The 16,708-nt window shown below is 33.6% G+C and overlaps 1 protein-coding gene across 1 annotated transcript; it reads left to right on the forward strand.

The window, feature by feature from the left end:
* Nucleotides 1-687: 687 nt before the first annotated feature.
* Nucleotides 688-15,737, forward strand: LOC136033361 (bax inhibitor 1-like). The gene is made up of 4 exons (XM_065714153.1): nucleotides 688-796; nucleotides 2,588-2,819; nucleotides 5,837-5,967; nucleotides 15,432-15,737. Exons 2-4 carry the CDS (start codon nucleotides 2,621-2,623, stop codon nucleotides 15,576-15,578), a joined length of 477 nt encoding a protein of 158 aa, XP_065570225.1. The 5' UTR covers nucleotides 688-796; nucleotides 2,588-2,620; the 3' UTR covers nucleotides 15,579-15,737.
* The last annotated feature ends 971 nt before the right edge of the window (nucleotides 15,738-16,708 follow it).

The following is a 16,708-nucleotide window of genomic DNA, read 5'->3' on the forward strand; positions in this document are numbered from 1 at the left end:
ATCAATGGGAAACATGTAACTTCAGCTATATATATTTTTGAAGGTCAACAAAGATCAGGGCTCACTAGAGCAAGAATGAGTAGAAATGTGTACTTTGAAATACCTTATAGGCCTGTTTACAGAGCGTAAAAGGAGTTAATGCTTAAAATGCTACCATGGGGCAATTTAATGGAGCCTCAATGTTACCTGGAAGAAGTCAATCCTTAGAATGATTCCAGATGGCAATTTAAGGTAATAATTATGCCTGGATATGCCAGAAAACATGGAAATCTTTAAATTAAATAATGTTTTTCATTGATTTAACCTACTTGCTAATAGATAGCCTACTACTCAGGGTGTCCTTTAATGTTGATCCCAAAATATGGTGATTTACTAACCTGGCTCAGATCCCTCTTTCTTTTGCAAAATCACAGTCCCACCTTCTTCCAAGCAAATAACTTGATATTCCATTACTTCTTTCTTGTCCATATTTATTTTTTGTTGAATGAGATTTTTGTTGAAGAAGGTGAATTATGTACTTACTGCGCTAACCATTCTTTTGAGCACGGTAAGAAAATCACTTACTGCGGTTACTGCCGGCAGTAACTATTCTCGTTCCCAGCGGGTTGGGCAGTAACCATTTTCCCGCTAGGAACGGAAATAGTAACCATTCGGTTACTACAGTAAGTCCCTGGAACACACCCGGTGGCAACCCAGTCGGTTACTACAGTAAGTCCCTGGAACACACCCAACATCTTGCCTGAGAAAGAATGGGGCTGAATGTGAGAAGATTCAGGCGGAACTTAGACTCTCATGTGTAAGTTATCAACTGGCTATTATTAAGTTAGCCTAGTGTTTTAGATTAAAACGTAACTCAATTTGTTAGGTGCATGTGATTGGAGCCTAAAGAAATGTAGTCACCACCTTTTGACATGGAAAAAGAATAGTATATAGGCTTATATAAAAAGGCACTATCCAGTCTCCCTAGAAAGACAAATAGGGCAAATTTTCTTGTCAACTATTTGACAAATTTGATTATTGCTAGCCTATAGGATTGACCAAATTATCCAACTAAATGGCAAAAATATTTTTCTTTATAGGGAGATTAGATAGTACCTTTTATATAAGCCTATATGCTTTGTTATCCATTTATCAAAGGATAGACATCCAAAAAATAGACCTATAACCCAAGATAGGGTAAAATTCTAGTTTAGCTACTTTTTGCCATCTATTTATAAGCAGATAAAATCCATTAATTTTTTTAAATAAATAAAACAAATGTTTTATCCAATTTATATGTCTTAAACTAAGGTTAAAATTATGACAGTTCATATAACTGTCATGTGTACTTACCAATAAAGTGAACATACCACTTGATGCCTTTTTTATGCTCTTTACAAATATAATAATTGTTTCTATTGTAAATTTGAATTGAAGCACCTTTTGGGCTCTTAAAAATGACAAATTTTCTATTAAAGTGTAAGCTATTGCTTGTTTTCCACAAAATAATGCTGCATTTTCTCAGCACCTTCTTTTCCCATTGTCATAAAAAAAAATAATGCTACATTTTCTCTGTGCTAAAACTATTTAGAATAAGATTAGTTAGTGTTTAAAAGTGTTTAAATTTGAATTTATGGTAGAAGCAATTATTATATTTGTTAAGAACATTAAAAAAGGCATTAAGTGGTAATTTCACTTTATTGGTAAGTCAGTTATATGAACTGTCATAAATTTACCAAACTAAGTAAGCTGCTATTTTAACAAAGCTTGATTTCATTTACAGTAAGAAAATGTGTACCTATTAGTTTTCTAGATAGAGGAGGGGTATTACCTTCTTAAGCCTAGGAAGGTCAAAATTGTTGAAAATTTGATTAGAAGCTTAAAAAATGTTTAACAAAAAAAAATGCTCAGTTGATATTCTAACTACAGGGCAACTCTAAAATAGTATCTGGTATATCTTTACCATTTTTTGTAGGCCTAACTTTTAAGCTTAAAAAAAAAGATATCCTTATATCTAAGCTTATTTATACCCATAGTAACATTCAAGTTTCACAGCACTTTTTTTTTATTAAGATGTTTAGTGCTGTAGATGGTTGAAATATTCAAGCTAATCATATACTTATTCCAATAAATAGCTTGCCCTATGAAAGACTTTTTTATGTACAGTAAACAGGTGTAAATTCTAAAAATACAAAAAATTATTGATATAAGTAGCCTATTTGTGATCACTCTTAGCAAGTGAGATTAACAGCTCTAAGACAAAGAAAAAAATCTCATAAGAAAATCAGTAGAGAGGAAAAATATGCTGAACCCTAAGTGTAACTGTTAGAATTTAACAACTTATGAAGGTCTCATAAAGTATATTGATGTAGAATGTGGATATTGAATATTGATGCAGATATTTGTGATGAACATGATGTAGGTATCAAGAACATTGATGAGGGTATTTCAGCAAAGATATAGAATGTGCAGATTAATGCATAGATTAGGCAAAACATAAATAGCATTGGATATTTCCTATGTTCAGAATATGAACTTGAAATATCTGTCTGTGCATGAATATGTATTTTTGAAATTAATCAGATTTATCAAAAAAGGCATTTTCTAGGCTAAACCAAAGACAGCAATAAACATTAAGAATATGCACACCATCTGTGTAGTAATAGCTTGCTACATTGCTTATATATATGCATATGACAAGCTGCTGGAAGGAACAATTTTGCCACCAAATATCTCTGATCCTATCCTCACTGTGCTCCTGGTATTGGTTCTTCTCAGTTTTAGAAGAGAACAATTTCGGCTTAAACTAACAATACTTCTTGCACTACATCTTTCTTTTGGTAAGTGTTGCCATTTTTTACCTTGATGAAAAAAAAAAATTAGGGCTTGTCTGCCATTTCCTTCTGTTTATTAGCAATAATGCCAAATTCAGATTCATGTATTCCCTGTTCTTCTACTTTTCTACTGATCTACTACAAAAATAAAAAGTGGCATTTTAAAAAGAATTAAAAGTCCTTCCCTTTCTTCAGTTCAAATTTCCTTCTATTTTTTTGCAGTAAACATGTTAAAAATGCTTATGGTTATTGATGCTAAAGTTCAAGGAGTACATACAGGGCTACACTAATCTGCAGCAAAACACCAACTGGTATAGATCTGCTAAACATATGTAAACTCAATGATCTGTAGGACCATTGGTGGATTATTCCATGGGGAATACATGGGGTATTTGCTCAGAAAATCTGCTGGGTCTTACCCATGGATATCACCCAGAGCTCAGCTTTTTGAATCTGCTGGAGCTTGGCTGAGGAAATAAGAATTTGAATTGGAAAATCAACTGGGATTTGAGTAAAGAATATACCAGGTGCCAGCCACTTGGGCTTTGTTCAGGGAATCTATAAAATTTTCCCTCAGAAATCTAAAAAAGCCTGTTAGCATCACACTGTTAGCTGAGTATTAACAGTAATCTCAAGGGATGCAACACATACAAGACTCCCTGTTCTGTCTCTGTCCCTGATTCCACATTATATTCTGAAACAATTCCTGATTACAGGAATACAAAGTAGGAATTACTTTTTTTGGTATCCATAAGATTTACCAGACTATAAATAGCCATGTCATATAATCATGTGTTCTTTTTAAATGTTTCTGGTGCATTTTTGAATATCAATAATTTGCTGATTCTGAATTTTAGGGTTTAAAAACAAATAACAAAAAAAATTCAAACTTAAATCAAATGTCAGCAATTTAAACCTCGTTTTCATCACTGGTATAAAGAGAAATACAACAAAAAAAAATAATGTATACCTTCTAAATGACCTTACCTTTTGCAATATTTTTCTCTCCAGTAAATTTGCTTGTATTTTTTGCTGAAATTTGCTGTGACTCAAAGCTATTCAAATGGTTTATAATGTGTGTTCAATAGTTATAATTGATTCCAAGGATAAATTTATTATATTTTAAATACCAGAGGGGTTTGGCAATACTTACCTCAAATATGAACAATTTGCAGAATAGTTCATAGAACTATGTTTTCTAGTGTGGAGCTTGAGATTCTGAAGTGTAAGTTGATCCCCAGCTTCCTTTCATTGGATAGATATGACTCTGTTGACTGGACCCTTGTGTGTGCAATAGCCTTACAGATCCAGTGATTTCAGAGAGACCAGTCCCAAGCCCCTCTCCTGAGTACCCTGAGTGTCAATAGACAATTTTATTTTGGATGATTTTGCTGGATTTTTTCAGCCTAAGAAAGTTTTATTAGTCACTCACATATACTTTAATTATATACTATTTTTTATATACATTATATACATATACTATATTTTAATTCCAATAAATTCTCTCAATTTTATGAAAATACAATATCCGCCACAATTCTCCAATTTATTTGTATATATTCAGGCTTGTTTATATGAACCCTAAATTAATCTTAAATCTGGTGATTTACTTAGAAGAGCAGTATTTATGGAAAATATATTATTCTAATCATTTAAGACTGCAATAATTGGTCCTTCAGCTTTGGAAGCCTTAGGCCATAGCAGTGGTGGTTCTGGCCCCTCTTATGTCTGGGCAAAATCTTGATTAGCCCCCTCCCCTGTCTCCCACAAAATTTTGAGGCCAAACAAAAAAGAATTATCAACAAAATTATTTTCAATTTATTAATCAATTAATATTTTTTTTTTATTTGTTATTTATATTATTCAATTATTTTTAGTTTAATTTTATTTTGCTAATTAATTAATTATTTATTATTAAATTTAATTTATTAACTACATCCTCTTTTTTATTAATAAAATTTCAAAATTAAAAAGTGATTATAATCATTAAATTATTTCTTTGAAATTTTGCACCCCTAAAATGTCTGTCCCCAGGGCAATTGCTGCTTCTGTCCGTTTCCAGAAACTGTTTCTGGGCTGTAGCTATAAGTATATGCAAAACTTTTTGTACAGACAAGGGGACAAATTAAAAGAATACAATATATTATAAATATGGAACAATCAGTGAAATTCCAAAAAAAAACTTCAAGATATGTTAAGAGCCTTTTCCTAAAGACCCCTTACATATGTCTAATGTCAAAATTAAATAATACCAAAAGAAGAAAATCAAGAATGTTAGGTTGATTAATGTCACTTTTTTCACTTGTTGGTGCTATATAACACAAGGCTTTAAAAGTGACAGAAATCAAAGTAAACTCAAAATGTAAATTCACACATTGGTAAAATGAGGCAAAAAAGTAAAACAAAATTAGTCTCTATACCAAGACTTGTCATCTGGCTGATTAATAGTGAATCAGGAACACATGAAAGGATGCTGAGGCATGTGGTCCCATGAATATTGAGTTGTTTTTTTTTTATTTAATCTTTAATATCTTAAATTGTCTGTGCAGTTACCCATTTTTCAAAGCTGAATTCCCGCAAAAAAAAAAAAAAAAAATGGTGTTTGTGCCTGTTCACCGTTGTGGATTTTTCAATTATTGAAACCAAATCCAACAATAAAATATGTATTTTCCAACCTATGTAAATGACTGATTTGCTATCTACCTGCTTCTACTGCAAGTTTATATTGTATTACACTTCTAGTTTCTAAAATGATAAATGTTCTATCCGTTTCCTTGAATAAGTGAGTAATTTAGATAAATGTTTTAATATTCTGTATAAACCTCTTCCCCATCCATATTATTTTCTCAACAAAATGTCAAAAACGTACTCTATAACGAGAGATTTAGTAATTCAATATACTGTTTCTACACCACTCTCCCTCCCTGCCTCTCGTCTCTCTATCTTCGTCTTTTCTCTTTCTCTCTGCTACTTATTGATATTCTGGCTTGTTAAAATTTTGTGCTCTTATTAACTCTTTTAAGGTGCGGTTACCCTGATTGTTTTACTGTTCAATGATCCCATCATTATTCCAAAACCTCTAGGAAGACCTCTTTCAACCTGTCTCGTATCAGTAACTTTGGCGAGACTCTTCATGGGAGGAATCATGGATGAGGTATGTTTATCTTACAAATGGGTAATCAGATCTTAATAAAACTTGATATGTAGAAAGATCTCATGTCTGAGATGCTCAGTTTTCAATTTAGATTGAATTTCGGGGACATTGGGGAGTGGGGCTGGGGAAATGAAAATGTTGGGGAATGCTTAGATTGGAGAGATCAGGATGAAACTTTATTGGAAGAATAAGCATAAGTTCTAAATATGTGAATGACATAACCGGACTGGATCCGATCTCTTTGGGGGAGCTGAAGGGATTTCTAGTGCTTTAGCAAGTTTGGTGCTTCTAAACGTGTTGATGATTAAAACAGAACAGCAAAATCGTAAACTCTAGTACAGAGTCTAATTTTAGGTTCGGACCTCATCACAAGTGCCATATGAGCTCTTGGCTCTTGTTTGTTTAAGAAAAGTTTCAGCATTGACAATTAATTTGTTTGATTCTTGATTATGGCTTATGTTCCCTGTGCAAATTTTGACATGGAAATTTCTGCTCTCCTACAGTTTCAATGCATCAAGAAAAGACAACAGTTTTGCCGTCATTTTATATCTAATACTCAGCCCTGTTCATTCACCAAATTATGTTTTTCATTTTAATGCTAATGTTTTCTTTTTTTAAATATGTCAAGTGCTCTTTTGTGAATATTTTGAAAAGTCTCAGTTTTCCTATTTTAGATCAATATTAGCTCTTATTTCATACTCTTGTACACTATCAGAAAATATTTATGAAATCTCATTATACTATGATTCTGTATCAACCTATCACTGCTCTGTGGTGAATTGGAACGATTTTGATGTTCTAACCTTTGGGAAGACCTATTGTTGCAGCTATCTTTATATTTGAAGTTGCTATACCAACAGAGGAATTGGCTGTCATATTCATAGCAAGTGACAAAATAAGACTGCAATATTTTCTTTTTGTAATGAAAATTTTCGATGTTTCTGAAAAAGAAAATCATAATGTGGTGCCCATATGGCATTTTAAAGATAAAAAAGGAAATGTAATTTAGTTACATTTTTCCAAAAAAAGTATTTGCAAAGAATATAAAAATGAAACCTTTTCAAGTTTAGTGTTTGGGTACGTTATTGACTGGTAAATCTTATTTGCACCATTTCTATCAATTTAAACGTTCTTTAAGATAAAGAATTTCCCACAAATGCTTGCATCTATTATAAATTAAATGAAACAACCTACCTCTCAAATTTTTCTAAATAACCACAAATTTGAAGTTAATTAGATTCTCGCGTTGTCCTGGGATATTCCAGAAAAACTTTGTTTACTTTTAAAAGGAATTTTTCTTTAGGCTCTGTTTTGATGCCAGAACGAAACGGATATGCACGTAAAATTATTATTTTCTTTGAAATTACCTGTAACCTGGGCCAGTGCTGATGTGTGGATTAACCTCTTTAACCCTGTCCTTTTGTTTTACTCTCCGCCTTATTGTCACATGGTTTAATTATTTAAATTGGTCTTTTTCTGAGGGAAAAATTAACTTCCTTGTTGCTATTTTTCATTGTGTCTTCTTCTTCTTCTTATGTTTATGAGGTCTGTGGATCAGCAGGATGTCCATTCACCTCTTATACATTACAGGAATACCTTCAGTGATTATTGAAAGCTTCTGGCAATATTCCTAGAAAAAAATCTGCCGGTTGATAGCAAGCAACGTGCTGCTAGTAATAATGGCGTCTTTTCAGGATTGATATCATCAACCTATAAATAATAGATTCTAATTTATGTGACAGGGAGCAATTGATGAGAGCATCAAAAGTTAAGGGGATTTTTAATTGATGGCAGTAATTCCTTAGTCTCCTGGAATCATTAGCTCCTGGGATGCAATCAAATAGAACATGTTGAGCGTTTTCTAACGTCTGACAGCAATTTCTACATAGTGGGGTGTGGTGGATTCCTCATTTAAAAAGATCAGCGTTAAGTAAAATAGTTCCAGTTTTTAACTTATAGTAGATCATATTAAAATTCTTAGACTTGAAAGGAGGATACAAAAATCGCTGGTAAGTAATATTTGTTCTAGCTCTAACAATATCTCTGTAATTCTTTGTCCTCAAATTTCTTGCTGGAGGGATCTCATCAGCCTTATTTGCCAATCTATCTGCCATTTCATTATATTTTATTTCTTTATGGCTAGGAATGTGAAGGAATGCAATACCACATCCCATCGAGAACAGATATCCAATCTTTTGGCGTATATTTTTCAGGTCATTATCATCAGCTTGATAATTTATCTGGTTGAGAAGATGAATTGATGAAAGGGAATCTGACAGCAACAAGACATTTCTTGAAGAGGTCCCAAGCTCACTCAAAGCATCTAATGCAAGTCGAACTGCAAATAATTCAGCTGAAAGTACTGATGAATTAATTGGAAGGGGGGCAAAAATATTCAGGTTTAGATCAGGGATACAGGCAGCTGCCCCAGCTTTAGAATCTTTAACAGAACCATCAGTGTAAACATGCATATAATAGGGAAAATGGATATTCACTTAATTTTCAAAAATTATCTCGACTTCCTTGGCTGAATAGCAGGATTTATTCTTTTTTAGCATACTCATGTGACACTCAATATGGGCCATCTCCCATGGTGGGAAATCCACAAAGGGAAAAGTATCCATCCACTGAGAAGACCACTCTGGAAACTCCTTTACAAAAAGATTCCAGGAAGATGATACCGAAATCATAGAGGGTGGGTTACGAAAGATTTTCTGGTATACATAATGTTGATTACCATATGCTTGTATTCTGGTGAAATATCTTCTTCTCTGAAGCAAAGCTTTTTCTTGCAAAGAGGTGATCCCTGACAGGTTTCTTATTTCAATTATTGGTGTATGCTTTTGAAATCCCATAGCAATACGGATTGCAGAATTTTTCAATGACTCCAGCATGTTAAAAATCTGTGGCGAGCTATTAGCAAAAAATTGAATGCCGTATTCCATTTTTGCTCTTCTTTATAAAAATCTATCATTGTTTTAGGTGATGAATCCCATTTAGAATTAGCAAGTCGTTTAAGTAGGATCAGTTTCTGAATTATATTCTTCTGGAGTGATTTGATGTGATCATGCCATCTTAGTTTGGAATAAAAAACAATTCCCAATAGCTTCACTAAAGATTCATATTTTATAGTAGTGTTATTCACAACTATATTTGGTATGGTTGAATTTTTTTGTCTGGTAAATAGGATTGCTTTGGTTTTGTATGTGGAGATAGACAAACCTAAGGCTTCTGAGAAGCAAGAGATTATGTGGATATCTTGTTGAAGATCTTTGACTAAATCAGTGACGTTTCTGCCTGATTTCCAGATTACTAGGTCATCTCCATAGAGCACAAATGATGCATGTTTTAATTGAAACTCAGATATATATATATATATATATATATATATATATATATATATATATATATATATATATATATATATATATATATATATATATATATATATATATATATATATATATATATATATATATATATCATGAAAAGAGAAATCACCAATGCTACAGCACAAACACAAAAAAAAAAAAAAAAAAAAAAAAAAAAAAAAAAGGAGACAGAAGGAGAAAAGGAAGACTGTTTTCCTAAATTAGTGATTAATATAGACCAGCACTTGAATGAGGCCTTAACCCTACTCATCCATACAATCACATAGGTCAAACAGCATAGCCACACACAATCAACCATAAAGAATAATCCATGGACAGGCAGTCATGTCGTCAATAAGTATAAGTCGTCATTTACCAAACCATCATATATATATATATATATATATATATATATATATATATATATATAAATATATATATATATATATATAGATTAAACAGTAGAGGACTAAGGATGGCTCCTACGATTACCAATTTGGACAACAAATGTTCTTTTATTTAGAAAATCATAGATCAGGTCAACAATACCAATAGGAAAGTCAAGATTCATTAATATTCCAGGATATTTCCTAGTGTTGTTGACATTGAAATTGGCCTGTAGGATTTAATATTGTTTGAAGGCTGGCCAGGCTTAAGAATGGGATTGACTATAGCTATTTTCCAAGATCTAGGAATTTTGTGTTGGGCCCATATTTGATTGTAAATGTGCAAAAGTGCATATTTAAATAAATCTGGCGTTTTTGTAATCCAATTTATATGGATGTCATCGTGTCCAGGAGTTGATTTTGGATTGCTAAGGCTGATGGCCTGCTTCATCTCTTCAAACAGGAAGGTTTTTTCAAGAGAAAGTTTAAGTGAGCAGGATTTTGGCAGAACACAAAAGGGAGGTTGTCTTAGGGACTGTCTTATGATGTCTTTTTATAATGCTCTGCAAACAGTTCAGTTTTTATGGCACTTGGTATTAACCAAGTGACATATAGCAATCGCCAATTCTGTCGGTCCCGGTTTTGCTACTTTAGGCACTTCCAGGTAAGCTAGGACGATGAAATTTGGCAGGCGTATCAGGGACGGAACCAGCTTAAATTGGAAATAGTCGTTTTCCCAATTTGACCATCTGGGGGGGGGGCGGTTAATTCGGAAAAAATAGAAAAAATAAAGTAATTTTAACTTATGAATGGGTGGATGAAATTTGATATTTAGAAGGATCTTGTGCTTTAAAATTCTTATTTTAAATTCCGACCAGATCCTGTGACGTTGGGGGGAGTTGGAGGGGGAAACCGGAATTCTTGGAAAACGTGAAAATTGGGGTATTTTTATCTTACGAATAGATGATCGGATCTTAATGAAATTTGATTTTTAGAAAAAATTCATGTCTCAGAGCTCTTATTTCAAATCCCGACCAGATGGTTTGACATTGGGTGGAGTTGGAGGGGGAAATCTTGGAAAAACACTTGGAGTGTAGGAATCGAGATGAAGCTTGGTGGATAGAATAAACAAATGTCCTTGATGCGTGATTGACAGAATCGTACTGGATTCGCTTTCTTTGGGGGAGTTGGGGGGAGGGGTTCAGTGATTTGGCGAGTTTGGTGCTTCTGGACGTGCTAGGACGATGAAGATTGATAGGCGTGTCAGGGAGCTGCACAATTTGACTTGATAAAGTCGTTTCCCCAGATTCGACCATCTGGGGGGCTACAAGGGGAGGGAAAAATTAGAAAAAATAAGGTATTTATAACTTACGAGTGGGTGATCGGATCTTAATGAATTTTGATATTTAGAAGGACATCGTGACTCAGAACTCTTATTTTAAATCCTGACCGGCATTAAGCCTCTTATTTTCCTTTTTAAATCAATCTATTGATTCATAGAATTTTGTTAGAGCTCATATCATATGATCTCTTGGCTCTTAGCTCTTCTTGCCTCGTCACAAGTGCCATATGAGCTCTTAGCTCTTGTTTCTTTGTCATTAAGAATATATCTGTTATTAATACATATATCGTATTTCCTATCATCAATAGGTTTATTATAACCATTCAGTAGGCTGATATAATGGTGGACTTTTGTTAAGGCTGTTTGGGAGTCAATCTGGGAGCAAAACCTATCCCATGCTATCTTTTTTTACTTTCTGCATATTCTTTTGAGCTTTGCTATTGCATGTTTATACTCATGATGTGTGGTAGGTGAGGGATGTTTCTGGAAATGCTTTCTGGCTTTTTTTCTTGTTTTTTTGTTGTTGCTAATTCAGTCATCATCCCACCATGTCTTAGGCAGCCTCTTAAGATTTAGCTTTTTCTTATTACGTTATTTTGGAATGGCTGCATCAGCAGTAGCAACCAACCATGATGATAATTTCTCAACTTTTTTAGCTATATTTAGAAGGTTATATACCTCTGAGTAATCAAAAGATACAAGTATGTCTTGGAAAAGTGACCAGTTTGCTTTTTTGGTATTATACTTTGGCTTGGGATTTGTGGACATAACTTGTGCGTTACTTAATGAAGTAAGAATGGTTTTATGATCTGTTTACAGTTCAGGGACCTTTGAAATATTAATCATTGCATAAAGATATGTGGGACCAATCTGAAGATCAATTGTAGACGAACTATTATTACGAGAATCAAATCTGGTCTGAAAGTTATATGGAGTAAAAAAAGAGAGATTCATTTATCAGAAGTTGTTCTATACTTTTTCCAGCCTTATTTTCATAGGTAGTTACTTCCCATAATGGACTCTGAGCATTAAAATCACCAAGCATAAGAGTTTTTCCTCCGACTGTTTCTTTCCCAAGAATATTAAGAATATCTGTTTCACCTCGTGTTTTATAAAAGGATTTGATGTTGATATGCTTACCAGTATTTAAGTTTACAGATACTCCAATCACATCTATTTCAAAATCGTAGCACACTGTAGGCAAAGGGAAATGGATAATATTATTATCTATAAAAATTGCTTCACCACCGAATTTCCTGTTTGTACCTTTGTCTTTACGATAGCACTTATAACCAGGCAGGGTAATCTTTTTTTAGTCTGTGTAGATTAGTTTCTTGAAGACACACAATATTAACATTATTCTGTGTTATGTAATCAAATAGTCCACTAGTTTCATTGTATTAATTGATGCACAATTCCATTGGAGTATCTTTAAAGGGACAGAAATATCATTAGTCATATATTTTTGTCAGATAATGGAGAGCCTGACATTGGTTGAGGATATTAATAACCTCACTCTCTGTTTCTTGAACAACAGATTTAGAAAAATAGTGTACTGCTATTTCTATCAAAATGGTGGCCTTCAGATGTTTTGGTATATCTATTTGGGGAATAAAGGTGACTGAGATGAGGTACTGTATCAGCTTGGATAGAGCAATATGATCCTTGGCAGATATTGCAGAATTGTGCAGTAGACTAGGCATGGGGGTAGTGTTTTCCTTTTTTGAGGCTTGTAGTCATTATTTTTAGATTTGTTACTTCTTCCTGAAGGGGTAAAATTTAAATCAGCCAGAAGAGGTTTAGGGCTAGTCAATGGAGATGCCATACTACTTGTTGGGGATCTTTGCTGTGGTGTACTAATTATACTAGGGGCCCATTTCCATGGAAGAGTCTTAGGACTTTCCTTTAAAGTAGGAATGTTTTCCTTGAGAATACTGTCGTATGATTTTGCAACTATTCCCACTGGTAGGTTTTCTTTCCTGGCAATTTTCAAAACTTGATGCCTTTCCAAATATTTGGGGTTGTGATCGCATGATCACAATGAGTTGTGATCTCCTTTACAATTGGCACACTTAGGCTTAGAACTGCAGGATTGGTGTGAGTGCTCTTCAAGACAAATATTATATTGGGTCTTGGTGGACTTGTAGTTTTTAGAGATATGACCTAACTTCATGTATTTGGTACACCGTATAGGCTTTTCTTGGTATAATCTAAATGGCTTTGGCTGGCCAAAGAGAAAATTTTTTTCCACCATTGTTGAGAGAGTTATAATAAACAAGACACTTTCCTCAGTACAAGTCCAGCTTCATTTGGCCTACCCAGTCGGAAGGCCTCTAGCACTGGTATTTCTTCACCTTTGGAGTTCATTAGACCTTCTTTAAGATCTGCTAGTGGGATTTCAGTGGGGACATCGTAAATCACAATTTTTTGTTGTTGATTTTATTTTGATTTTAATGTGTATTTTAAACTAGCTGATTTAATAATGTTGATTTTAAACTAGCTGTGACATATATATTATTGATGCAGCTAATTTCTAGGGCTTTTTTGGTGTCTTTACCATCCAGTAACAAAACATCTAGGGCTCCATCTCTTGTAATATTTGCAATAAAGTTGCATTTCAATATTTTGTAAAGGTGTATCCTGATCTTTAAAATTTCTTTAGTTGTGAACATCTCTGATTTATTAGTTGGGGTCAAATGCACAAGAGGTTTTGGTAGAGGGGATCTTGTAGCTTGTTTCAGGTTTATTCTCAGTCCTTCTGGCTCAGGGGTAATTTCAGGAGGAGTATTGGAGATTTTCTTTCTCTTTCTGCTTTCAACTAGTTGAAAATTATCATTGGAGTCTGATTGACTACTAGTACAAGGTAAAACATCTTCAACAGCTAACATCGTGACTATACTATCATCATGACCGGTTTCATCATCATCAGAGGGATGTACATCCCCCCAGGGCTGGCCCCCTTCCAGAAGGGGGCCAGACACATCTAATTTTGACATTCAGTCAAGGAAGGAAAAAGGAGAGTAAACTATGTATAAGGCACTATAACTTATATACAGAGCTAGAAAATACTCGACCAAAAAGGATATTAGGTCAGCTTCTTCCTCCCTGTACTACAAGATTAAAAAAAAATTCTCTAGTTCTGTAAACCGGTTTTGAACAGAGTCTGAAGAATTACCAAGAATTAGAGTAGTGTGGAGACATCAAACTCTGCCGGTTAATAAATATATAAAAGAAGATAAATAAATATATAAGAAGTGCTAAAAATAACCCGTACCTAATACTTGAGATAAAGTGAACGCAACACAAGAGTTAAAAAAGAGCAAAGGTTTTATTTTTAAAAGAAGTTTAGTTTTTGGATTTAATAGTATCGTTTTAAAAAGATAATCAAGTAAATCAAAAGAGTTTTACAATTTGTAATATAAGTACAATCTTGCATAGTCTTCGTACTGAAATAAGAATTTAAAGATATTAAAATAAACTAACTAATATGTGAGCAAACAAAATGTTCCAAGGTATTTAAATTATTTCAGCGAGACTGATGTCACGCTGTAAAAACTAGTAAAATAACATTATGAGATTGAGAAGCAACAATTTATTGTACTCGCATCTAAGCAAAGCTACCCACACTCGCCAAGCTCCCAAAACCAACTACCCTCTTCCTAAACCCTTTTCGTCCTTCTATACAATCCTTATTTACAATTCGCACTTGTTATTTAACATGATCAATTCGTACAAATAAAAACATTTCCAAGGCTATACCAAGAAGAGGTTTAATCCCTGGTAAACAACTCATAAATCTAATAACAAGATTCTTACAGTACAATGATTGGAAGCACGTGTTGAAATTTTGAAAATGAACCGAAAGGAAAATATAGTTCGCAAAAATTGTAATTACTGATGATGGTAAGGAAATTTAGGGAAGTTATTCAAAACTGCAAGTGGTTCAGCACTTGCGTATGGCTAGTTTGATGCAAACATCAAAGATACAAAAAAGAAGCGGATAAGGAAAAAAGAAAAGGACCAACCAAATTTCATTGGAATTTGTGAGCAATTTTTCTTTTAAAGCTAAAAGGGACACGTGTGAACCAACCCAGTAATTGGATTTTAGGTAATATGACAAGTAATCAAGGGTCAAAACCGTTCTAGCAATAATCCAGAGACTACGAAAAATGTCCTACAAATATAATTTCCAACTAACAGAAAATACAGAATGGATCCAAACAGCCGTTAATAATGCTAATAAAATAAAGGATATTTATTTTAAAGCCTCGAAAGGCTTAATTTGTGTTTCAGGATAAAAAAAAAGTTTAGAAACAAGAAAATGCTTGGAAACGTTATATTTATCTTATTTTTGTATTCATTTAGGCTACAATGGACTTGAGCCTTGGTCTCTTCTGTGCTTACATTTTGTATGAGACTCAGCTGATAATTGAGAAGAAACGCACAGAAGACACGGATTTTTTGTCTCACTGTCTGATGCTATTCGTTGACCTCTTGTATGTCTTCATCTAACTGCTCCGTACATTGCTAGAGCAAGGTAATTGTTTAATCTTTAATCTGTTGAACCAAGATTTTTTCGTTTGTATTCAGCTATCTGATCTTGCTCCCTTTCCATCACTAAGAAATTGTTCAGAGCGGTTTTTTTTGCAGCTTTTTTCTACTTTCAGCCAGTAGACACATACTTTACCTTTGTCTATTGTAAAGAAGCATTTGCCTCTCGTATGTTTTTTCAAGGTCACTTCATTTGGAAGGAGTGGTTGTGGAGATTCTGGAAGGGGTTCATTCAGTTAAAGCATGTAGTCTCTGTTCCTGGTTTAGTTGGTAATAGATTTCTTTTTAAGCTCGTAAGAATTCAAAACAATTTTTTTTCATAATATACAAGTTTAGAAGTATTGCCTCCCATAAGAGGTGAAAGTCTAAAAATGTAAACTAATAAATGATAATGATTATACTTCTGTAAAAATAAATTGAATTTGACTGCACAGATCGTAGGATGATGTATTCTATGATTAGCATTATATATGACTAATTTTGTTTTATAAATTGTTTGGTTCTGTTTATTATTCAGCTTCTCGGCCAATGATTAGGTATATATGAGAATTTCAACTGGTTCAGCATAAGCTTAATTTTCAGCTCCCATCAAAGTTCGAAAAGCAATTACTTCTTCAAGACATGCTAATGCTAGCTCCGGCTATTGTAGTGAATAAATATATTCTATTCTATTACAAGTTGTATTTATTATTTTATTTATTGCTGTATATAATCTTCAACCAATTAATGATTGTCTATGGAAGTCCTGGATCAAGTTTTGATATTCGATGTTTTTACTTTCCTTGGGCTCAGAAATAAATTAATACAAAAATAGGTGTTCTTGCTGAACACCTATGGCACTTGGTATTAACCAAGTGACATATAGCAATCGCCAATTCTGTCGGTCTCGGTTTTGCTACTTTAGGCACTTCCAGGTAAGCTAGGACGATGAAATTTGGCAGGCGTATCAGGGACCGGACCAGATTAAATTAGAAACAGTCTTTTTCCCGATTTGACCATCTGGGGGGGGAGTGGGGGTCGATTAATTCGGAAAAATAGAAAAAATGAAGTATTTTTAACTTATGAGCGGGTGATTGGATCTTAATGAACTT

The sequence above is a fragment of the Artemia franciscana genome, chromosome 11 (genome assembly GCF_032884065.1).
Source record: "Artemia franciscana chromosome 11, ASM3288406v1, whole genome shotgun sequence".
In the NCBI taxonomy this organism is placed as follows: Eukaryota; Metazoa; Arthropoda; class Branchiopoda; order Anostraca; family Artemiidae; genus Artemia; species Artemia franciscana.